The 25,766-nt window shown below is 39.5% G+C and overlaps 1 protein-coding gene across 1 annotated transcript in view; it reads right to left on the bottom strand.

Annotated features, from left to right (window-relative positions):
- LOC112153949 (potassium voltage-gated channel subfamily H member 5) overlaps positions 1-24,796 on the bottom strand; it is a 40,899-nt gene extending 16,103 nt beyond the window's left edge. Inside the window, exons 1-4 of the mRNA XM_036210006.1 lie at positions 24,793-24,796; positions 8,663-8,862; positions 6,738-6,797; positions 5,352-5,544 (exon numbers count right to left, since the gene is read on the bottom strand). Coding sequence (XP_036065899.1) covers positions 5,352-5,544; positions 6,738-6,797; positions 8,663-8,862; positions 24,793-24,796 — 457 coding nt within the window. The remainder of the gene's footprint in view (positions 1-5,351; positions 5,545-6,737; positions 6,798-8,662; positions 8,863-24,792) is intronic.
- Between the last annotated feature and the right edge of the window lie 970 nt (positions 24,797-25,766).

The following is a 25,766-nucleotide window of genomic DNA, read 5'->3' as shown; positions in this document are numbered from 1 at the left end:
CCCAACAAATCTGTTGATGAGCTGGACAGAGCCCCCATCAGCAAAAAAAGGAAATTGGCAGTGGAGTGGGGGGGCGGTTCTGCATCTTTATCTCACGGAGCGGCTCATCAGGCGGCTGCACTGGGCTGATGTGCTGATGCTGCTATGAGCCTGCCAGGTCATTATCCTGAGCGGCGCGGGCAGAGAGCTTAGTTTTGGTGACACCGGTATCTGCAGCAGCAGCATTAACGGTCCTCAATGCTGTCATCGCCCTTCCAATACCTGCTGCTCATGCTTCCTGACTCCTGACCAGTGTTTGTCCTCCCACGGAGAGGGAATTTACTGTATTAAAACTGATGAAGCATCATTGACAGCTGAATAACTGTGTGCTATGACTCCATGAGGCCTCACACGAGGCAAAACCTGGCATTAACACACCATCACAGATGAAAGAGGAAGTGTTAAAGTACACAACTAATACTGCCACAAACAATTATTTGAATGGTCAATTAATAACCGATTATTTTTTCTGATTAGTCGACTATTCGGGTCATGTGCAAAGTGGATGTAAAACCAACCAGCTCCGACTTTGCTTAATGTCACCCTATGACAATTTAGTATTTTATTTTTTTGTATTTTAATAAACAATCTCATTATTTTAATTATGATTATGACGTTTTTAACCAAAACCCCACAACCTAAATGTGTTAAAATTACTTTTTTCTTGTTGATCTGAAGCCTCTGTTTCCAAAATCTCCTCTGATCCCCCCTGTCTAATTATAAATCTCTGTGTCTCACTAGCACAAATCTTCACCACTGCTACATAAAAACATCCATCAATCTGGGTAATGTCCAGCCGTATGGTTCTGATCCGGATGTCAGCTGGACGAGGAAGTGAAGATCTTCATGGACAGAACTTCCTCCAAAATCCTGATTCTTTCTCCTTCCAGTTCACCAAAGACTCTTTTAGCTAATTCTCCAATGTTTATTGACTGTGATCAATACATTCAATCATTGGTTTCTCAGAGTTCTTGATAAAATAATCAAAGCTAACATCAAAATGCTCTTTCATTGATTTACAATCCTTTCCAACTGCGGTCAAATGAGCCGCCGTTCACATTTCCGTGGTCACATCAAGAAGCTCCGTGGAGTCTGGTGGAGATTTTCCAGCGTTCTCAGTCCTGCTACCGTAAGTATTGGATGAAACTCACACCAAAAATCCAGTGATGCTGATTTGACCACAGAAATGTGAACGGCGGCTCATTAGGCAGCAGTCAATGTGAAGATACCATCTTCTCTTCTCCAGAACCTGACCTAGACACTAGGAACAGATGAGGGTTTAGTGCATGTGCAGCAGAGCTGTTGATGGAAAGAAGATCATTCATTCAAACAGAGTCTGTCCAAGACAGTTTGATTGATTTAAAAGGAGAAATACTCAGAAATGCAAAAACAAAATGATTTCATATTACATTTGTTCTCTTTCAGAAGAAAAATGACACACAAATTAAAAACTCAAAACACAGGATTTTCATCTGAGTTTAAAACAACCTTTTGAAAGCTTTTTGGCTTTCAAAGAGTTGAGGGTCAATCGGAAGAAAGTCATGCGGAGTGTAATGTGTGTCACACCAAAAATAAACATGTAGGAACACAGCACATTTGTGAAATCACAATGTATGGCTAACTAGAGGCTATTTATTTAGTTTTAAGTGAATTAAAGAGCGTTTCATTAAAGGTGTTTTAATGATAAACATAACATTTTCTTATTTAAGGTTGATGAGTTCAGGAAACATTTTTCCCTGTTGATGCTGTGAAAAATTTTTGACTATCAAATGAAATATTTTTCACGTCAGAATTTTTATGTTCTCAATAAAAGTAAAACAAGTTTACTGATCTTGTCTTTGCTTAAATCACTTTGTTGGAGAAAATTAAGTCATATTTGTCTACACCAGACGTCTGCAACCTGCAGCTCCAGATCCACATGTGTCTCTTCTATCTCTCCATGGTGGATCCTTGGCCAAACATAAAATAAGTCATATAGACTGCTGATCCAGACATGTCGACCGTCAGAGTTAGCAGCTCCTGATAATGTCTGCATAACCAAAACTACCTAAAGAAAACAAATAAACAAAGTCTGAAAACTAAGACTACCAAGATCCAACCCCAAACTAAAATAACAAAACCCAGCAGAGTAAGACTGCTGAGGACAAAGAGGAGAAAAAGGAAGAAAAAAATAAATAAAATAAAAATAAAAGAGCAATTTTTTTAAGATAGTGATTACTTTATTAGCATTTATTTAAATTTAGTTTAGTTAAATGTATAAACTGATGTCTGAGGTTCACATAGATGATAAACTATGTAGGTTTTTACATCCTGTTGACCTGAAGACGTCTTGTTTGTTCAACTCTACCTCCAGAATGAACAGATTTTAAATGTAAAGCAAAACTTTGGTAAAAAATTTGACCATTTTTTTTGTTTAAAGCACATAATATTTCATACACGTAAAAAAAAATTGAGAGATTCTAGGATCTTTTAAAAATAGACATAATTTTTTATTTATTATTTAAAATAAGAAGGTCATGGATGCAAATCCAAATTTCTTAAGGGCTAAAGTAAGACTATAGGTTTTGATCAGTAGAAAGGGCCTCTTTCACTGTTAAAGGTTGTGTGATCTGGTGTGATCTGGGAGGCATTGATGATTGTTTCCTAATCGAATCGATTCATAATCGAACTGTTGCCTCCTGAATCATAGTCAAACCAAATCCTGAGGTGCCTCAACATTCTAACCTCTACACAAAGCTCTCTTTCCATTGATATTGTCCTGTTCCTGATTCTCAAGGATTTAAATAAAGAAATACTCAGAAATGCAATTTAAAGCTTAATTTTCTTAATAATTGTCCTAATAATTGTCCCCCAGCATCAAAAAACACAATAAGAATGAAGTTTAGGTTGATGATCAGCAGTCCTCACCCACTCTAGAACCCTCTGTTCTGCTGTTTGATGTTAGAATCCGTCTGTGTTGCCCAGCTCATCTGGACTCTGAGTTCCTTATTGGATCTTCTGAAGCTCTGGCTGATGCTCAACACAGACTTCATAGTGGACCCTTTGATTCAGGAGCACACATGGAGAAACGTGTTCTCCATGAATCTGAGATTTGTAAGAACTCATCTTTTATCACAGCTATAAAGTTTTAGCAGCAGATCCCATAACATGATTTCATAATGTGGAACATTTGATCTTAAAGGAAAACGAAAGCTGAAATTTGGTTCCAGCATGATTCTGACTGATCATTTTTAACAGGAAGGTCAATCAGATTAGCTGTGACACTCAGAAACTCAGACGATGTCTATGCAATCGATTTGTTAACAGAGCTTCAGTTCACACAACCTTCAGTGTTGCATGTTGTACAACCATCAGGTTAGCATCACAGCTCCTAAACTCCTGTTTCTGTGTTCGTCGCTCTGAGCTGCTCTTTGCATTTAACGTTCACCCTAAGTTTTCCACATCTAACAGCCTGAACAGATTCTTTCTGATTTCCATTTTCAACTTTCCTGTCCTTGAATGGCAGCAGCTCACAGAAGCAGCATTGATCGCTAAACCTCATCATACTTCAGTGTGACAAACAGACCTCTTCTCATCAAGTGAGGAGAATTCATTTCTAAAATTATCTGTTCATTGTAAAGAAAACAAATAGGGAAACTACACTGGGGGTGTTGATGAGTAATTTCACAGAGCCAAACTGCAAAATAAAAATCAATACATAATATGAGTGAAAAGGCTGATGCAGCTGTTTATGGAGTCCTGATGAGCGCTCGTGCGGAGAGCAGAAACCAGCAGCAGGAGTGAGTGAAAGTGATGAGAAGTGCTTAAAACCTTTGCAGATATTCACAGCAGGGATTTTCTGACGCAGATCTTTCAGAGTGGGGAGGGGAGGGGGGTCTGCCACAGACCCTGAATGATAGCAAACTCATCTGTTCATTACCAGCCAACAAAGCCAAGTGGGCCCACGTGGTTTAAAAGTGGCAGAAAATGTGTCCCGAATGGGTTTGTCCACAGTTTCTGTGGTGGTCCGTCCTGTGTTTGCCCACAATGGCTTCAGTGGACACTCGGTGGGTTAGCTTTCTTCGCTATGTAGCCGTATGGTGGATAGTGAAGCTTGCTAGCACACTACAGCAGAGCTTGTTAGCTCACCACAGAGGAGCTTGCTAGTGTGCTATAGCTGAGCTCGCTAGCTCATTGTAGAAGAGCTTGCTAGCATGCTACTGTGGAGCTTGCTAGCATGTTACAGTGGAGCTTGTTAGCATGTTACAGTGGAGCTCACTAGCTCACTACAGCGGAGCTCGCTATCATGCAACACCAGAGCTTTAAAGTTTGCTACAGTGGAGCTCACTAGCACGCTATGCTGTTCACCAGGCAGCTCGCTAGCGTGGCGAGCTGACCCACTGAGTTACACTTAAGTTAATGTGGGCAAACACAGGTGGGGCCACCACAGAAATTGTTGACAAACCCAATCGGGGCCCACATTTTCTACCCACTTTTAAACCATATGATCCCACTTGGCCTTGCTGGCTGGGTTTTCCGCTGCACGGTAAACCAACCATTCCAGCCGGACTCTCTCAGCACTATGCAGACTGTCCTCCCTGGAGAAACTAGGGAAACTTCTGTTTCTGTTTGTTTATCAAGCTTTCCTTTGTCACACGCACCACTGTTGCTGCATTGATTTTGCTCCCTGTAAATGGATGAGACTTCAGAGGAAATGTGCAACATCATCATGTTTCTGTGCATGTGCAGTGGTCTATCTATAGCTGCAAACCTGCCGTAAATAAAAAATTGACTGAAAAAAGAACATTTGGGAGTCTTTTTTTCTGTTGTAGTTGAGAATTGTTGGTGTAAGTTGTACGGTTTTGGTTACAGCCTACACTACCACAAAATAAAGAAAATTAAAAAAAACACATTAAGTCTTAACGTCTCAATGCAAAAATAGACGGTATAGGATATTCTTAGCTATCACAACATTCTTGTGATAATGAGACAGTCATTCTCATTATCATAAGAACTATTAAAAAAAAGTAGGGTGGGCAATTTTCGGCTTCCATAAAATAATATTGTTTTAACTATTTTAAGTTAAGTAGCCTTCTTACTTTCATTAGCCACAGTACTGCCACATCATTCACCACAACAGAATGGTTAGCTACATCAGTGTCATTTGCCTAAATGATTATGTTAGCTTGCTAATATAGCTGCTGTCTATATCGGCATCAGAGTATGTGAATGTGAGTGTGGATTAATGGGACTGTGAAGTACTTTGGGCCTTCACAGAAGGTAGAAAAGGGCTATATGTATACGCCATTTTACCATTTTAACTAGCCACATACCCAAGATGGCTATAACTTCATCATCCTGGATGACTTCAAGTGACCCCGACACAACAAAGCAGAGGGTGTCCACACTCTCTCCAGCATGGAAGATCAGGTCTCCAGGAGCACAGTGGATGGTCTGAAACTCCACGGCGAGGGACCGAAGGCAGCCGTCACTGGCTAACCTGAAGGCGGGATGTTCGTTGAACACCTGAGGGAAAATCAGATCAACCATGAGCACACTCAGACAAACACAGTCATTCAGGAGTCTAAGTTCCTAGCATAAAGAATCCAATCTCCTGGGGTGCTATGAGGTTTAGTGTTTGAAAACCAACACATTCTCACTCCCAAGTCGTCACATTATGACCTTTGGTTAAAAACCCCTCAGCTTGTTTTTTTTTACGTGCTGGCTGTTCATAAAATCAAGGGTCCGCAGCGATTGGGATGCTGTACCACAGTGGGGTCAAACTCAATTACACAAGGGGACACAATCCAAAACACACCTTAGGTCGCAGGCCGAACAGATTAAACATTTATGGAACACTCTAAAACTAAACTTTTAAAATTTTAAAAATTGTAACTTTTTAACATAGTTATGAACTAGATATATAGCATTACTAGCAATAATGCCAGTGTGAATGCAGTAAACTTAATTTGGCTGCAGAAGATGATAGTGCTGACAGCTGAAAATGCTGTAAGTGCAAGATAACATTGGGTCATTAATTACATAAAATAAAATGACCTGAAGGGCCGGATAGAATTACCAGGAGGGCCGGATCCGGCCCCCGGGCCTTGACTTTGACATGTGTGCTGTACCGGATGCAAACTGATTCTCGAGACGCGTCCCGTACCAGTACCATAGCCCTAACCAGGTTCCGGTTCACGTCCGGTACCGTGTCAGATGTCGGGTTAGGGTACCGCGTAGCGATACTGGACCGGTTTCGGTTCCCAACCCAGAGGTTGAGGACTCGTGAGTTAATGTGAACAGCCAGCACGTCAAAAAACGATGAGTTGAGGACAACAGAACTTTAAAAAGAGAGATCCTTAACCAAACGAGAACATGTGATGAGTTGGGAGTGAGAATGTGTTGTTTAAGCAACATTTAAGGTTTTCATGGAGACTGAATTTCCTCCAAAGATGAAGCATTCTGCCATTAAGCAGTATTTTATTCCACTAACCATACAAACTGATTGTGTTACATGTTTCCTGTTGGCCAAATTTGGTTTTCAATGGGCATGTGCACTAGAGACAACAGGAGGAAGTTCTGTCACAAACCCTGCTTTCAGAGAACTGCACTTGTAAATATTGTTCATGTTCCTCAGTGAGACAGCTGTGTCAGAAGAGATGCAGTTATTTCACTTTGTGCATGAGTCTGCACTGTCACAAAAGCCAGACTGCACTCACCTTTCTGTTGAGGTGAACACAGATGTCAGCTCGCATGTCTTTGGGACAGATGGAAAGCACCTAAAACAGAACCAAAAACAACTACTATTAACTTATAATAGTTTAATGTCTAGAAATGTTTATTCTAATTTTTTTTTACTCTTCTGGTGTTTTTTAAAATTGCTCTGAAATTGTTGATTGTCCTTATGCAACATTTTTGAGTTTTTTCTGTTTGTAATTGGTGCAGAATCTGTGGAAATGGGTTCAGACTGCATATGGTTTCTCTGGCTGAGTCTGCCCTCTGGGATGGCCAGAGGCAGCGGTCATTCCTCCATATGGTCAGTTTTTTATGTCCAGATTTTACATGTAGGACCTGCAGAAGGCAGAGGGATCTTGGTTCAGAAGCATTGAACAGTTGCTTGATGGTGTTTTGACCATACGTTGTTTCCATGGATTTGTGTTGCCCAAAATTTTTCACATTGCCCATGGGATTGTTGTAAAACACTGAGGATAAAGATGCAATGATTACTTGAGAATCAGTAAAAAAACGATTCAAACTTGTCAACACGTTCATCGTTACAGAACATTAAAACATTTGTTTGTGATTGCCTGAGCCTAAATTTAGAAAAATGCAGAGCAGATGACATTTCTTCATGCAGGTTCCCTGTTAGTGTGACCTCGCAGCTCCTTCGGATTTAAAAGTTTCACATAAGTCAGTCCCTTCAGGATTTCACGACTAGTCTGTCCTGACTCTTTCCCAGGGCCGTGCTCCTTGTGAATGCAGGCGTGTGTCAGCGCGGGTGAGTGCGCAAATGCATGTGCGGGTTAGTGATCGATCACTTGCGAGTTTGGGCAAGTGAGGAGCTACACTGTATATTTATTTATTTATCATCTGGATCTAGCCTATCTTCTGCACTATTTAAAATGTATAGTTGTAGAGTTGTAATAGCTAATTCCTCTTTAACAGTCCTGGTGTTTCCTGTTCGTCTTGGGATAGGATTTCTCCCTCATATGGGAATCCCTAAGGTTTCTTCGTTTTTTCCTAAACCAGGTTTTTTTTAGGAGTTTTTCATTACCGGGAAGGAGAGTCTAAGGATGGGCACAACCAGTTTATTTAGTCTGTTTACTTGTTAACTATTGTTTATATTATGTGACTGACTTTCTGCTTCAAGCCCAATGAAGCAATTGATTTGTGATATTGGGCTGTATAAATAAAATTGAATTGAATTATTTGTATTGAATGCTTTCAGTAGGAAAACAGTTTGATGTAAGGGGCAAAAAGAAAACACCCTTGGCCTTAAAATACCTTTGATTCATTGTGTTGAGAAAAAAAAAAATCAGAAAAACCAGAAAAAAAATCGAAATTGTGACTTTATAACTGTGAACCAAATTGTGGCTTGACTGAATCGTTACAGCCCCGACTGAAGGGATTGGATGTGTTGACTGAAATTTGAACTGAACAACATTCCAAAAATGGGCAAATGGGAAGGACAAAGTGAAAAAGGAAATGTATTGACACTCAACAAGTTTAAACAGACTTATTTGATTGTGAAACCAAACATTTATAATGGGGCCCTCAACGGGACTTCGCTCTCTTGTCAGAGCTTCGGGTGGTCTTTTGAGGAACTGCGCAACCTCAGATCCGGTCTGAGACTTATGTCTCTTCTAAATGGGCCTGACTCTTTTACTTAAAGCTTCTAGTAGGGGGTGTGAGGACATAACAAAGACAATCTTTAATGTTCTTGTCAGACTTTATCAAACATAGTGACTTGATAATCATGTTGGTCTCCATTTACATGAACACTGTCTTTGATATGAACTTTAAAGATCAAATATGTACTAAAGCAGAATGAAGCTGCTCTGCTGTTGTAAAACTCTCGCCAAAACAAAGGGCTGAACTCTGCAGCCACAGGACTTCTGTCCTTAACCACGCCCCTTAACCATACCTTCTCTGTGTCAATGCCTTTGGTCATGGACCAGGTGGAGACGATGTAGTCCATGACCCGCTCGCTCAGGCCTTTGGGGACCTGGTAAAGCTTCAGGAAGTCCCTGACGTTGTTGAGCATCTCATGGTAGCGGTTGGTGTTGGCGTACATCTGCTGGAAGATGGTGGTCACATTTCCAAAGATGGTTGCATAGAGTAGAGCTGCAGCAGAGAAAACAAACAGCTCAGCTCATTCCTCAACGCTTTCACATGGAGATTGATCCAAAACATGGTTACAAGGTTGATTTCTCTGTCTAATAAGCTCATGTGTTGCTTTATTTTCAGTTTGATCTGAGTGGTCACATTTTGTGGATTTTTTCATGCTTCATCAAACATTCAGCTAGAAATACCATCAAACTTTCAACAATTCAATGTAATAAACATTTTTTTTCACTCCTGTCATCTCTTTTCAAAAAGCATTCCCAGTGGTCTTTTATTTATGATTGTTCTATTTTTAGCCAAAATAATTAATAAACCTGTGTAGTTTTCTAGGACATAGTTTCTGCAGAGCAGCAGGAGTTCACCTCTAAGTTGTGGGCGGGGCTGTTGGTGTGAAGTAACCCCATGATGATGTCTATTGAAATCTTTGTTTACTCGCTCCGCCGTTAGCTTACAGCCCCTCACACCCCCAAGCTAACATTACAGTGCGACAAAAACAGGGAGCAATATCGTTTCTATCCAGCTGTACAGGAAGCTTGAAGACGCCGATTGGTGTTAGTATGTTACAACTACAAGCTTATTTTAAGCAGCAGTTTTTCATCTGCTTCTAACTCTCAACAATTAGCATAAGCAAAATACTGTATTTTTCGGATTATAAGTCACATTTTTTTTCATATATTGGCCAGAGGTGCAACTTATACTCAGGAGAGACTTATTTGTGATTTTATTTAGACATCAATAGGCTCATAAATGTGTTATTCTCCCACTAATAACCGGTTGCCTTTTAGCGGTTGTTTCCCACTAACAACCACTAGAGGGCGCTGTAGGTTTATGCATCAGTATTTGCTGCTGACAAAAACATAGAAGAAGAAGAGGTACCGTCCAAAACAAACATGGCTGAGAATCTAATCATTATGATGTTTTTCTTATTTGCATCAAGACATTATTAGTATAGTTTTTATTGTTCTCTTCTTGGACTAATGCGGGACAACAAAAACTGGGTTATAAACAGACAGAATAGCAGCTAAAAGCACCATCATTCAGATGCAGCTCCTGCAGGCTAGAAGGTAACCATCGCCTAAGGAAAAAAAAAAAACTGCTGTCCTGAACCCAGACATGGAGTCGTGATTAGAGATGCTTTTGTGGAGCTCTTTAAAATAAATAAATTAACCTCTCAACATCATCCGTATCTTCCGTGTATTTTAAACGAGATATACAGTCAAAGCCTCCTGGGAGCGTCTAGTTTATGAACACATTTTTGGACAAACAGTGAGCATTAAATTTGACACACATCAAAAGAGGCAGTAGACTCAAATTTGACGCATGAATCGCGTTCGGTGTCAAATGCAACATTACGTCGGGCTTGTTGAATTTGTTCATAGATGTTGGACTTTTCTCTTAAAAGTGTGACTTATTCTCCGGAGCCACTTATATGTTTTTTTTTCTTCTTCGTTGTGCATTTTTGGCTCCTGTGACTTATACTCCTGAAAATATGGTACTTAAAAATGCAATTTTAATCTTAATCTTCTTTATATATGTCCTCCATCGTCAGAAATGCAACAACATGTTAGAAACACCAAGAATAATACATATAAGCATGAGAAGAGGGAAGGTAAGGAAAAATGGGAAGAAAGGATGGATAGATTATACATTGTTATTTATCGATATGCATCTGTTCATTCCTTGATTTGATATGCTTTTTTTTCTTTTCTTTTATACGTACACATTTTTTCTCCTTGTTTTATCTTTCTTGTTAATTTGTTGTACTGTTTGTTAAATAAAAATAAAACAAAAATCATTTTTTTATTTTTCAACGTTTTTGTCGGTTAAATCTCTTCAAGTAAATTCTAATAGTGAGAGCTGCTTAAAAGTAAGATTTTTTTGTCTTTTAAAGGTCTTTTGCAAATAAACTTACACATCATTATCTCTCTCATCCTAATAGTAACAAAAAAATGGTTAAAATTAGTTTAAAAATATTATAAAATATTTTCGACAGGAAAGACATTTAGTTCTCACATATCTACAGACGAGAAGAAGAAAATGATATAAAACACGGCTGTTGTAAAACCCCTCAGTCATTTATGATGAAAGGATCAGAAAGCTAATTCTTGCATTTCTCTTGTCTGCACCAACATCTCTAGCATGCGTCTTTTTCTGTTCTTTCATGTGTCGGAGGCAAAAAAAGAGCAGAGCAGCGCTGCTTTACATGTGGAGATAACCAACACTTTCTCATCATCTCATCAAAATAAGATCAAAATGTGAACATCTTCTTTGAACTGCCGAGAGAGGAAAATGCCATGAAAACATAGGCGATGAGGGAAGTGATGGACAGAGAAGAGACAAGTGGAGAAGACTTAATTAGTTAAGAGTTTGAAAAAGCTTCCAGAGTGACTTTTGAAACAGGATTTTCTGGCAGATTTAGTCATGAGAACCGGGGAGCAGTTTGATCAGACAAAACTCTGGAAACACCTCATAAATCCTCCAACAGCTGCTCTTTAGGAGGCAAGAACTTATGAACAAGTCTGAACCAGAACAGAAAAGCTCACAAAACCAAATGCCAGCTCGTTCTATGCCAGAATCCGTCCCCCTTTTCTTGTGTTTGTCCAGTCCATCAAATGAACACAGGTCTCAGCTGAGAGCCTCTCGTGATGGACATGCTTTTAATTTGTTTGCTTCTCTTTGTCACTACTGTGTGTTAATATACACATTTAAACCCCTTTTGCAATAGAAGCTGAACTTTATTGAGTTTTAGACACTCAGACAGGACGGCGAGAGGGGGGGGGGCGGGGATACAAGGTCACGGGATAAGATGAGTGTCATACATAACACACATTCTATTACACGGTATCCACACAACTGTTTACAAGTTTTACTCACATCTATACAAATTTACTTTGTCTATACAAGACTTCGCGCTATGCAACACTCTGACCACATGAATACAAATACAAAAAAACAAATAAATAAATCATCCTGATGTGTACTTGATCATACGTCATAAGTGTGTGTAACTTGCATTATCCTCATATACTCAACAATACACTTACAACACGCACAACTACAGCGCTGTCATGGATCAGTCCCCTGTCTCCCACTCTGGCCTTCAGTGGGAACTATCTCCAGAGTTCCCATCAGCCCCTGTTGTCACTCCCAGGAGCCCCACAGCTGGTTCTCCATCAGTAATCACTCCCAGCAGTATTTAGTCAGAGCACGGCACTCTGCTCAGTGCAAAGTCTTGTTTGTGCCACTCTGCCTGCATCACTGAGCGTTCTCAACCTGAGCTGATCTTCTGGTTCATCTTCAGCTTTTTTTTTCTAGTTCCGGTTCACGAGCGAGCAGACGCGTGTTTTCAACTCTCCTCAACTCTTTGTCTTTTCAAAGTCGTCTTCAAGCGACTTTAATCATAAAGATACTGCAAAAACAGTTGTATTTATGCAAACCATCAATTCTGATCAGGTCTGTAAATCGAAAGCACAAGATAGCTCTGATGAAACAACGCAAACACTTGAAAGGTTCGGCTGTTCATCTAAATGATCACCTGTCGAAATATTATGCTGATCTTGCGAAACACGCGGAAGTCCTACAGAAGAGAAGACAAATCCAAAGAACATGGGTGCAGAACCCCAGGATCTTTGTCAAACCACTCGGTCCACCAGACCTGACCAAACCTCTGGAGATCAAAAGCATGAAAGACTTTGAGAAGTGTGGGATTACGGACGTCTGAGCCCTTTAATTGAGGCAAATAAATGTGAAATGTGAATTAAAGAAAACGACACCTAGAATCTACCACTTCTGAAGGTGAACTTTGAGCTGATTTTCAGCTGAAGGACAATGAACCTGACAATCAAAGTCTGCAGTCATAACAACACCATTCACAGCAGTAAAATGCAGCAGAAGAAGGATTATGTGGCCTTAAACCTGTCGATAGACTTGGTTTCCTAAACTCACTGATTCTGCACATATTCTTTTTTCTTTTCTGTTACTTTCTTTCTCCTAAACTGTGATTTATGACTGATCTTCTTTTATGAAAACAATCTGCACGAATGGTCTTTTTTAATGATTATATTTTGGATTTTTTGCATTGAATAATGTAGATGCTTTTTCTTTCTGATGATAATTAATGATTACCATTGGGAAAAGTCATTTGCATTGATCATGCCGGGAGTCTGATATATATTCAGATGATTTTTAATCATCTTGGTATGCTTTGGATTTTTGGTGATGATGGTGTGAAAATGGTTGGATTTTTGGTATTGATAAATGTAGATGATTTCTTTTTTTTGATGATAACCATTTAGTATATTTAGATTTTTGGCACTGATTAATATAAACGATTTGTCTTTGATATGAATCTAAGACAAGTACAATTAAAAATATACTGTAGATGCTTGAAATGTAGTTACATCATTGATCTGAATGATGTAAGGGTGTAAATATTTGATATTAAGTCCTGAACCGGATGTTGATAATTCATGTAAAGAAAATGTTATGGTCAAGCCGGGGTGGGATTATATAAGTTTGCTTCCTCCCACTCCCTTTCAAGTGATCTACTGGTGATTGATTACGTAATATGTATCAGTTTTATGTATTACTACCTGATTGCTTGAAATAAACAATTTCGTTCATCTATTCATTCGACCCTGCTTCCTCTGCCGCCTGACCCCGACCTTCACCTGACCCTGACCACGTGGGTTGTTCTCTGATGCCCTCCTGCTGGTGCTGGACCTCTGCCTGCCTGACCCTGATTTAGCTTTGTGAACTTTTAGCTGTGCTTCACACCTGTTGATGTGATCTGACTGCAGTTTTTAATTCTAAAATGTGACCTGACGGTCTGGAGAAGAAGCTGAAATGATCAGGTAAAGTCTCACGTACAGTTATAGTTAGATCAGATCTTATCTTGGGGGCAGAGCTCATTTTTTTACTGCGTTGATCATAAATTCGTTAGTCTTAATGTCACAAGGAGTGCCTCAGGGTTCAATTCATGGACTTCTTTTGTCTACAGGCTCAACCTGCAGAACAGTTGATCTGCTTTTAGAAATGAACTGTTCAATGAAGATCTTGAAAGTTAGTGGTTGTCATTCATTATCCGTCAGCACACAGGGGTGTTTGTGTGGGTGTGAATCTGTGGATGACACTGAAGCTGTGGTAAAGGTCTCTGGGGGGTTGGGCTGCAGTCTGTGAGCTGGGGGGTAGATTTCTGTCCTGACACTCATTCCTCCTGACAATCCTCCACCAACACGTCGCTCAAAGTGCAGATAGGAGACGAAAGGAAGCAGCGGCTGGACTTGCATCTCCTCTGAATCCTCCCAAAGAAGTCTCTTGACTTCATTATCATCACACAAAACCAGTCTGAACGATTCTCCAAGAAAAGAGAAGATGTAAGACGTTTTTGATTTGGGGTTTCTGTGGTAGTATTTCATCATCCACCCCTCTCCCAGCCTGACTCAAAAAAGGCGATTACATGGAAGTGAGTTCTTGTTTCTGTATTTTGTTTGTTAATTATTAAAAGAGATCATCAAAGAAGTCAGAGAATGATGAAGATGAAATCAAACCACATGAGTTTCCTCATGTGACATCAGTTTCACCATCAGACCGTCAGACACAGAAACCCTCAAAAGTCAAAGTGAGCTGCAGTGACAGCTCGGTTTTCCACCAATCTTTTCACAATCTTTGTCTTTTTTTCAAATGCGATCATCAGGATCACCGCCGTGTGCTCAGTTTGGTTAGATAATGTGCAACACAGTAAGAGAAAAGCCCTTAAAAAAAAGATCTTTATGAAAATATGAAATTAGAACAAGGAAAAAAGATAATAATTTAAAAAAGGTTAAAACTGTTAAAAGGTTTAAAAATGCACAGTATTTTTTTGTTTGAAGTTTTATGAAAAGAAAGGCAAACTTTTGATAATTTGTTTTACAAGTTGACGGGCTTTTATTTTGAAAAGATAGGCCATTTCAGGTTGTTGTAGTCCATGTGACTGGCAACAGCCAATCAAGTTTGTTGCGGAGTTGAGAGCTTTAATGCTAGAGGTAGCATCCATTGTGAAAGCTTCCCAACCGAGGGAGAAGACAAAGAACGAAATGATCAAAGTTTGATACATTTACGTTTTTTTTGTTTCATTTTTACATTGTGGTAAATTTGAGTTTTTTTGCTTTTCCTCCTGTCTGGCCTGGAAAACAATTTTCTTTTACCGAATGGGACTTGGTGAGTGTTAGAAATATATATGTTTGTATTAATTTGCTATTTAACACGTTTATTTGTAGTCATTTTCTTAAGCGGCTGGGTTGCTCAGTGGGCTAGTTGAAGGGCTGACACGCAGGAGCCCTGGGTCCGATTCCCAGGGTTGTCCACTGATTCCCACCCAGATTGGGTCCTTAGACAAGATCCTTGATACTGCTGCCTAACTGGGTCCCTGTGCCCCTCAAGTACAGGGTTGTGTCAGGAAGGGCATCCAGCGTAAAAACTCTGCCAAATCACTGATGTGAAACAGTGGGTGCTGTTACGCTGTGGTGACCCTGAAAGGGATAAGCCGAAAGTGAACGAACATTTTTAGTAATTTTCTTAAAACAGCAGATTAAGGCAGTTAATTTATGTTGTTTTATATTACAATTGTTAAGTTGTAGAACTTTTGCCCTTCACCCAGACGCACAAGGCCCAAAATACAAAACACACCTTAGGTCGCGGGCTGAATAAGATAAACATTTATTGAACTCAAAACTAAATTTCTAAAACTGTAAAACCGTAACTCTTTAACATAATTATAACCTAGATATATAGCACTACCTGCAATAATGCTAGTCTGAATTCTGTAAGCTTAATTTGGCCGCTGAAGATGCTAGTGCTAATAGCTGAAAATTCTGAAGCAGATAGCTGAAAATACTAAATCTGATTGCTGAAAACCCTGAAGCTGATATCCAACTAAAATATTAGCTATATGCCAAATTAGCCTAACAAACTTAACAAAAAACAACTTAGGTTAGCCAAAACAGCTAGCATATGACTGAAAAAAATAGCTAAACTTCAAAAAAATCCTAAAAAACTGAAAAAAACCCCAACTAAATTAGCTAAAACAGTTAACATGTAAAGATTAGCTAAACTCCAAAACAGCCTAAAAAACAATAAAAAACAAAAAAAATGCCAAAACAGCTAGCATGTAACTGAAAATATTAGCTAAACAGCCTAAAAAAGTCCTAGTAAATACCAAAACAGCCTAAACAGTTATTTAAACCTAAACCTTAAATGACTTTGACACTTGCTTTAGAGCGTTATTGTTAGTTGGTGAAAGCAGTGATTGGAAAAAATAACAGAAATTTAGGAAAACTCAATTTAATGTAGAATGTGATAACAGAACTAAACAAAACTAGAACTTGATACGTGAACTTGAATCAACTAAAACTGAAACTAAAAGAAAAAACAAACTAGATCTCAATCCTAACTTAAACGTTTGAACAAACTTACAAAATTAACAACAAATCTAGGTTGAAGAAAAAAAGTCCTTTTCTAAATGCCAAGATTAAAGCTGGGATTTCTGTGTTTTATTGGATATGTCTTTGTATTTTTAATGTTTGTCTAAGTAAATAGGCCGGCTAATTCCAACTATACTATGGTCTGTGTGGTCTTTTTACTTTAGTTTCTAAAGTACACGTTTAATACTGTTACAGTGGAATCTACTGGTCAGGGTTTTACTGTAGCGATCCCTCAGAGGTGCTTCACATGTGGCACACCTGCACGCTCACAGCACTGACAGGTAACAGGCAGGCCCTCATCCTCTCTGTGTCACTGCCAGGCTGAAGGAGGCTTCCTGCAGACCTCCTCTTCTCTCAGTTCAGCGCCGCTCGCTCTGACATCTTCTGCTTCTCCAGGCTGCTCTGTCAGCGAACAAACGTGCAGGGATGAAACTCTGTGGCTTTTCTCCATCACATCCCTTCTTTTGACCATCGCACAGACTTAAACACCAGCTGAGCCGTCGGGGACAAGTCCGACTCAAATATAGAATTAAAGCGACAGCTTTAAACAGCAGCCTGACTGCATTTACTGAACTGCATTCTGCATCTTTTTGAGTCAGAATCCATGAAAAACCTTCAGGACAGACTGCAAAGGTCTGCTTTAAAAGCTGCTTGAAAAATGTATAAAATGTTAAAGCAAACAATCCAGATTTGTTGTTCTGCATCTTTCATAGAGTACTTTCAAGTCCTTTACAGAGATGCAAAGAACTTAGCAAAAATTAAAAACAAATAAAATGTTAAACAGAACAACAGTAGATGCAGAAATGTAACAGAAGAGTACAGGTGGCCCAGCAAGTCAAACAAATGTTAGTAAGTTGAGACACATTTCTGTTCATCATGAAGATGCTTCAGGGTAGTGACGGCTAAACTGTGAAATGACATTATTAGTATGCAGCATCAGAAGTGGAAGGAGCAAGTATTCATTAGAGATCAAGGCTTCATTCACACCAATAATACAAAGTTCAACCAAAGTCAAGGCCCGGGGGCCGGATCCGGCCCTCTTGGTAATTCTATCCGGCCTCCAGATCATTCTATTTTATTGTTATTAATGAACCGATGTTATCCTGCACTAACTTCTATGATTCTATAATTTTAACAAAATATGTTTTTATGGAGAGTAAAATACTGAAAGATATTTAAGGTTTAAGTTGGTTTATTCTATTTATTTCTATCATTCATAATAATGTTAAAAAGTTAAGGTTTTAAAGTTTAAAAAAATGGCATTCTGCTAGCTTGAACATTTTGGCATTTAATGAGATTTTTGAGGCTATTTTGGAGTTCATGTAGCGTTTCTTTTTAAGTTTCTTTAGGTTGTTTTGGACTTAGGCTAATATTTACACATTAGCTGTTTTGGCTAATTTACGCTTTTTCCGTTTTTTTAGGATATTTTGAAGTTAACCTATTTTTTTTTTCAGCTACATTCCAGTTGTTTTGGCTAACCTAAGTTTTTTTTTTGTTTTTGGCTGTTTTGGACATGCTAGTGGTTTTTGGCAAATTTAGGCTTTTTTTTCCATTTTTTTTTTTGGCTGTTTTGGAGTTAAACTAAATAATAATAATAATGGATTGGATTTATCTGCGCTTTTCCAGACGCTCAAAGCGCTTACATTGTGCATCCATTATTCATTTACACCTCATTCATACTTGGTGACGGTAAGCTACTATTGTAGCCACAGCTGCCCTGGGGCAGGCTGACAGAGGTGTGGCTGCCAGTACGCGCCTACGGCCCCTCTGACCATCACCGGAACATCCATACGCATCCACACACCAGTGGAGCCACACTGGAGGCAAGTAGGGTTAAGTGTCTTGCCCAAGGACACAACGACACTTGGCTGGCGGGAGCCGGAATCGAACCGCCTATCCTTGGATCATTGGCCGACCCGCTCTACCGCCTGAGCCACTGCCGCCCAAAATAAATCTCGATAGCCTGTCCCCTGATGGCGCCTCCGACACGAGGCTCTGTCCCGAGCGCTGGTCACAGTCACAGGGATGGTAGGTGGTGCCTGACCCTTCTAAATACCCGCATAAATATCCAGCATTCTAGTAGAATATAAACACATCACTTACCCACAAATCTCTGAGACGTGAAAAGTCTCACCACAGATGTGTGTGTGTAATTAGTTTCAAGCTGTTGCAATTTTGATGTGTGCATGTGAAAACTGTATTTTGTAATTTTTTTAATTTTGTACTTATGCATATAATGTAGTATATCAGTTATAAATTTAAGAATTACGCACATATAACTGGGGGTGAAACTTATTTCTCTCCAAGCTTTAGGCTGAATGATACAGCACCAGCTTCACATCACCAGAGAAAATGTAGATCACCTCTTTATTCAGCAGGTTAACAACAGTTCAGAAACAAAGCAGCGTCTAAGCACACTTTGATCACATGCTGATTGCTGCTGATGAGCTTGTGAGAACTGTGTTTCTGAGGCCGGCCTTACATCGATTGTGGTGCTGCAAACACGCTGGAAAGATAAAAATAAAGCCTCTAATAATGGGACACAGTTTTCTCAACAACAAACAGCCTTTATGAGCTCTTTTCATTCTGTTTGTTCTCAAATGTTTTTGTCCCGTTGTTGTGTCGAGTGTTGCATCTCCCTAATAGCAACACATCCAAACGCATCACAACGCCTTGACTCTGGTGCTGAAGTTAACAAGACATCAGGGAGCGTGGAGGCTCTCTGCGGGTCTGAGCAGAGCTAATGAGGTCATGGAGGAATACATCATCTCACCGCAACAGCCTGAAAACAATGGAGTAATGGGGGGGGGCTTTGTGTCTGTGGTGGGTGAAGCCTCAGGGTGAAAGAGTCACGTCATATTTCAGCCAATTCAGAAAACAGCTATTCACACCCACAGTCGTCTCACAGGGCAAGAAGAACATCAAATCGATCGCCTTAATCCAACCCAGGCCGCAAAAAAAGTCTAATTATCTCAAATATATTTGAGATATTCTGAATAAGTAAGCAGAAGATTTCATGGGAGAGTTATCGGGGTAAATCTCTGTTTGGATCACGAAACTAAGCAGCAAACCGCATCAGAAATCTGCAGCAGAACCAGAACCAGAACCAGGAAAGGGGAATATCTGATGGTAGAGGCGGGGGTCTGAGAGGAGAGAAACAGAGGATCATCTGTTATTAGACAGTCTAGAACAAACTTCAGCCGTCTTCAAAGCAAAATCACTCATCCATCCATGTTCTTAAACAGCAATAACTTTTTCTGAGTCAAGAGTTTGCTGGCTACTGTTGGACAAAGGCGTGACCGGATACATAAGAGCCGTGGTGTCCAAATCCGGGCCTCAAGGGCCAACATCATACAGGGCCAACACAGAAGAGAAAGATGGATGCGCGGCACAGTCTGAAAAAGTTTTCCGGGATTTTTCACTTCTTTAAACTTTCTATTTCTCTGAGTAACCAATTAACCTTTGAAACATGGTTTTGGGCTGTGGGAGAAAGCCAGAGTGTCTTGAGATAACTCATGTATCCAAGAAGAACATGCAAACTCTACACAGAAAGGTCCCAGTTGGGATTCAAACCAGGGGGCTAACCACTGCACCACCATGCTGCCAGAAACAAATGTCCCAAGTAAAAATAATGCATTTCTGATAAATCTACTTAATATGAGACACAATGATGTCCTCACTTGTATTTTAGAAATAAGTCATAAATATGTTAATATAAACCATATCCAACAGAGTAAGTTAAAAATGACTAAATGGCGTATACTTTTATACTTGTATAGTGGTTTCCTACCTTTCTGAGAGGTCCAAAGGGCTTTACAGTCACAGACACATTCACACACTGATGGAGGCTCTGTTGTCAAACACTGGCGCCAACCTTCCAACACACGGGGAGGCAATGGGGGGAATCGAACCTGCAATCTTCTGATCTGGAGTGGACCGCGGACTGCTGCCCCACGGCCGCCCCGTATTTTAACATAGTGTCTAAAAGTTACTTTAAAAAAAAAAAATAAAAGTCTGTGTCTCACATAAAGTTCATTTAGCGAATTTAATGGGATCAAATGTTTAGTGTTCATGTAGCTTAAATCAAACCAACAGTTCAGCAGCCTGGATTTGAGGCGTTCAGCTCATAAGAAAGTCTCAAAAACACAGATGTCTGCCTCCTGAACTGAACCAGAACCATAATGAGGAGCCGGATGACTGAAGGCTCTGCAGCCTCTTGTAGTTTAGGAAATTCTGATATGAAGTTCTTTGTTTGAGAAATAACAGAACCATGAGTCTTATCAAGTAAGATGAGGCTTTCCTGCTTAAATGTGAATTCTAGCGGCATTAAAACTGTGAAAAGCTGCTGCAATACTGACCCCCACAGCTGAGTGTGGTTCAGTTTGTCTTCAGTTTTTAAAGGTCTGGTCTAATGATGCCTTCAAGGTCATATTGAGGAGCCAGGAAATAAGTACAAGCAGGCTGAAATGTTCCTTCAGAGGCCACAGTTTGTCCCTTCAGCTGTGAGTCAACCCCAAGCACCAGAAGAAACTGTCCCTGAAACTATTCCATCCTTTAAACTTTTTCAACATCCGTCTGTTCATCCATCTTCAGAACCCGCTGAATTCATCGTGGTCACTGGGTTGCTGGAGCCTATCCCAGCTACTGTTGGGTGGTAAACCTATAAAAAGTGTCTTTGGGCTGTGAGAGGAAGGCAGAGCCCGGACAAAAACCCAAAGGCGTACGAGGAGAACATGAGAACTCCACATGGAGAGAAGGACTGGAACCAGAGCCTTCTCTCCTCACAGTGCTGCGGCTGTTCCAACAACACACTGAGATCATAGATGTCAGTTAAAGATGACTCTGTGACTCAGACTTTAATGTTTCGCTGAGCACTCTGGCTTCACCTGACCCCTGAGGCAGACGTTCTTCAGCTGGGTCGGGTGGGTTTTGGAGGGATGCTCTGAGGTCAGATCAAACATCTGAGCAGGTGAGTCAGGTACAGACGTGGAGACGCTCATTCCTGTCTCGTTTTGCGCGCTGTCAGCGGACACCGTTACCCGGACAAGTTGGGTACGTGTGACCCTTCTTTGAGTCCTCCTGATGCTCCTGTGTGTCTGCAGGCTCAACAGAGAGGTTCATGGCACAGACGACGTGAACAGAAGAATGACGAGAGTCAGGACAGACGACTTCAGAGTCTTCAGTGAGGAAGTTATGGGGTCAAATCAGGGTCAGCTCAAAGTGAATGGAAAACAGATTGAAAACTTGGAAAGTAGACATTATAACTGAAAATGTGTTTGAAAATTTGAATACAAGACATTGTAAATTTAAATAAAAGGAAAATTGAAAAAAAATTGTTTTGAAATTTTGAAGAAAAATTGAAAACTTGAAATAAATCTTGAAAATTTGAAAAAAAAGTGCAAATTTGAAAAACATGTTTTGAAATTTGAAAAAAAATACTGAAAACTTGAATAAAAAAAACTATAAATGTAAAAGTTACCAATTGAAAAATAATTTATTAGTTAGTAACAGCTGCTGTTTTAAATTTTTCTAACTTTTTTTTTTTTGCTTTTCTGAATCTTCACTTTCAATCCTCAGTTTACAGTTTCAATTCTGATTTCAAGTTTTTACTACTAAGATGATACTAATTTTACATGTTTACCAATGAGCTCAAAGCCCCGCCCCCATATAAAATTAAAAAAAAAAAAATCAGTATAGAAACTGTAAACTGAGGATTGAAAGTGAAGATTCAGGAAAGCAGAAAAAGCTCTTACCAATTTTTTTGACGTTTTCAGGGGGGTTCTTTTTTCATAACATTTTTTTCCAATAAAATTTTTTTTCCACTTACAATGTCTTGTTTTCAATTTTCAAATTTATTTTTCAGACACAGTGTCTATTTTTCAAATTTTTAATCTATTTTTTTGTTCACTTGAAGCTGATCCTGATGTGACGTGCTGCACATACTCGCTTCATAAATGAGAGATCTTTGCCGTAAGGATGATCACAGCCGATTAGAATAATGCATACTAGTTGTAAACCTCGACAAAAGTGAAGCCTGGAGTGATTCCACAGCGCACGTGAACCCATGCCACTGGTATTAATTATTCATGGTTCAAGCTCTGGCGCACGCTATGAAATTTATGACTATCAACATTTTTGTTTTCCAAAGGCAAAACTCTTAGCATGCAGGGACTCTGCACACTTTCAGACATGTGCCAGTGGATTTATTTTCTATTCAAATGTTGTGCTGACGGTCACTTCCTCAAACCCTCAGAACACATGAAGTTTTTTAGGACCCGACCAAAACAGCAAATGAAAGACAAATAATCAGAGTTAGAATAGCTTGCTTCATACAGCACTTGTTTTCCCACAATGCATTCTGGTATCTTTGCATGTGACATGAGGAAGATGAAAAATGCATTAAGAAAAAGCTACTCCTGCATGGAGTTCAGGTCGTCCTTATCTGACCCTAATGTTTCTGAGTTTGTTGGTTCTGATGCTCTCGTCACTCCAGATTGTGGACTCATCACTCGTCTTCTGTGGGATGAGTCCAGTTCCTTCCTGCTTCCTGGGATCAGAAATAAAAGTATTTTTTTATGAAAATGTTTTAAGTCATTAAGTTAATCTCAAAAAACAAAAACAGGTGTTGCGTTTACATTTTTCTGAATGGAATTGAATGGAATCATACAAAGCAAATACAAGTTCATGAATTCACCAACAGCATTTGAATCAGAATAATAATGTGTTCTATTATTTTTCCTAAAATGTTTGGCAGTTAAGTTATTGTGAAATTAACATAAAAGTTTGTGTTTTGATAATTTTATCTAAATATAAACACTAAACCACACTGTCAAAGTCATGGCCCGCGGGCCGGATCTGGCCCTCTGGGTAATTCTATCCGGCCCTTCAGATCATTTTATTTTACTGTTATTAATGGCCCAATGTTATTTTTGCGCTCATTTCTAACTTATATAATTTTGACAAAATATATATTTTATGGAGAGTAAAATATTGAAAGTTGTTTAAGGTTTAAGTTGATTTATTCTGGAATAATATTCCTGCATTTTTTGTTATTCGTAATTACGGTAAATTACAGTTTTAAAGTTTAAAAATTTAGCATTCTACTAGCTTTTTGGACTATTTTGTTAGTTACTAAGATATTTTAAGCTATTTTGAAGTTTACCTAATATTTCAGTTACATGCTAGCTAATTGGCTAATTTGGGCTTTTTTCAGTTTTAAGGCTATTTTGTAATTTAGCTATTTTTTCAGCTACATGCTAACCGTTTGGGCTAACCTAAGTATTTTTTTTTTAGGCTAATTTGGCATTTAGCTGATTTTTTTAGCTGGCTATCAGCTTTAGCGTTTTCAGCTTGAGCATTTTTAGCTATCAATTTCAGCATATTTAACTATCAGCATCTTCAGTGGCCTAATTCAGCTTACAGCATTCACACTAGCATTATCACAGGTAATGCTATATATCTAGTTCATAATTATGTTAAAAAGTTATGATTTTAAAGTTTTAAAAATGTAGTTTTATAGTGTTTAATAAATGTTTATCCTGTTCGGCCCGTGACCTAAGGTGTGTTTTGGATTTTGTCGCCCTGTGCGATTGAGTTTGACACTCAGCACTAAAGGGTTCATTGAAGGGTCAGCTAAACTTTAGTTAAACCAGTGAGAGCAAATAATGGTTTACTTTAGACATTTTCATGTTGGATGGAGGCACTGCGATGAAAGTGTTTCTGTTCCATCCATTTTTTAAACCTTTGAATTTTCATTCCTTAAAAAAATAATTTGATGAAAAAAAAATTAACTTTTTCTGTCTCACTAGAACAAATAATCAATCTAAGAGCACATCGATATCCAGCCCCGGTCTGACCCTGGGCTGGGCAAAAAATGAATTTGGATCCTGTGTTTTATCCTTGCCCTGCTTTAATCCTTTAAGTTTTAAAGAAACACTAACAACAGCAACAGCATGCGGGCCTCTCCTCCCCCCAAGCCCCGCTCTGGTTCACATTGGACGCAGAAGCGCCGGGGAAGAGAGACCGCTTCCATTTGATGCCCTTGTTGACCTATGCTGTAGTTCACACCAGACGCGAAGCCTTCCGCAGAAGAATCCCGCCTTGCAGAAGATTGTTTTGGCGTCTGGTCTAATTTGTGCGCGAGCCGCTAGCGATCCGCATCAATTCTGGCAGGAAGTTACATCAAGATACATGAGAAAATCCGGTTTATTTTCAAATTATAACCAATTTTTCACAATGAAACACTTGGATTGACAAATGTGATCATGTTTTTGTATCTAAACAGACTGTAGAGATGAAAGTAAATACACAATCACAACACACGGATGCACACAAACAGATCGACATAGTGGACTGACTCAGAGTGAGGTGTAGGGCTAGGCTTTGGGTGTAAAAAAAAAAAAAAGGAGAGAGGCAAAGAGCGGTTATTCTTAGCAAAACATGAGGTCATATTTCTAGGTGATTAATTTACCCATGATGGCAAAATAAAAAGATAATAAAAAATCTCTAGCAGAAACGCCTGTCAACTGTAGCGGAAAAATGCTGGTCTGGTGTGAACTGCAGAAGAGAGCGGATGCTGCGTGCACTATGCTGTGCGCCTCTTCCGCGTCCAGTGTGAACCTAGCGTTACACAGCAGCAGCGACAGGAGGGGAGGGTTCTTTTATTTACGTTTTAATTATTCTTTTTTTATTTTTACATGAAATGAGTGGTGCGTCAATAACAAAAAAAGAAGATAGAATCAAAGTTGTTTGGTGCCCCATCCAGCAGATGGCGCCCTAGGCGGCCGCCTATGATCCACCCAATCAAATCATGACACTGACGTGACTCCTTGTTCAAATCCTTTCTTCCTGAGTTTGCTGCTGAAGGCTGTTGCGTTGGTGTGTTACAGGCAGAAGTGTGTGTGGTTGTTAGCAGCAGACTAACAGAAGCTTTGTTTGCTGACCTTGAGGTGAACAGTGAAGAAAATTACACCTCACTCTTTACATTCATTATTTAGAGCAGCCGGAGCCAGTCTGCTCTCTGCGCCGTGTTTAGCTTTCTGTTATTGGGGATGCCGTGACTTTGTAAAGGTGCTGAGGGAGAACTGCTCTGTGATGAAAGAGAATCAGACGGGGAGGGCATGAAGGAGCCTCCAGAGGGCAAAAGGGGCATGAAGGCAGAAACTTTACAAGCAGCCAGACACAGACTTACAAAGAAGAAAGAAGGAAAACACAAATGAGGAGGAAAAGGAATCAGAAAGATGATCGATCAATTGAGCAATACTTGATTATACCTAAAACAATTATGAGGTGATAAAGGGTCTTTCTTAAGATTAAGATTAAGAAACCTTTATTAGTGGGAAAATTGCAATATGAAACAGCACAGGTATAGTCAGAATAGGTAATAAAGAGAAGATAAAATATACATTATAAATAGCTCAAACAGTAAGATACCATATACATTAT

The sequence above is a fragment of the Oryzias melastigma genome, linkage group LG22 (genome assembly GCF_002922805.2).
Source record: "Oryzias melastigma strain HK-1 linkage group LG22, ASM292280v2, whole genome shotgun sequence".
NCBI lineage: Eukaryota > Metazoa > Chordata > Actinopteri > Beloniformes > Adrianichthyidae > Oryzias > Oryzias melastigma.
Note: the sequence above shows the minus strand (reverse complement) of the source record. Positions and strands in the feature narration are given on the sequence as shown.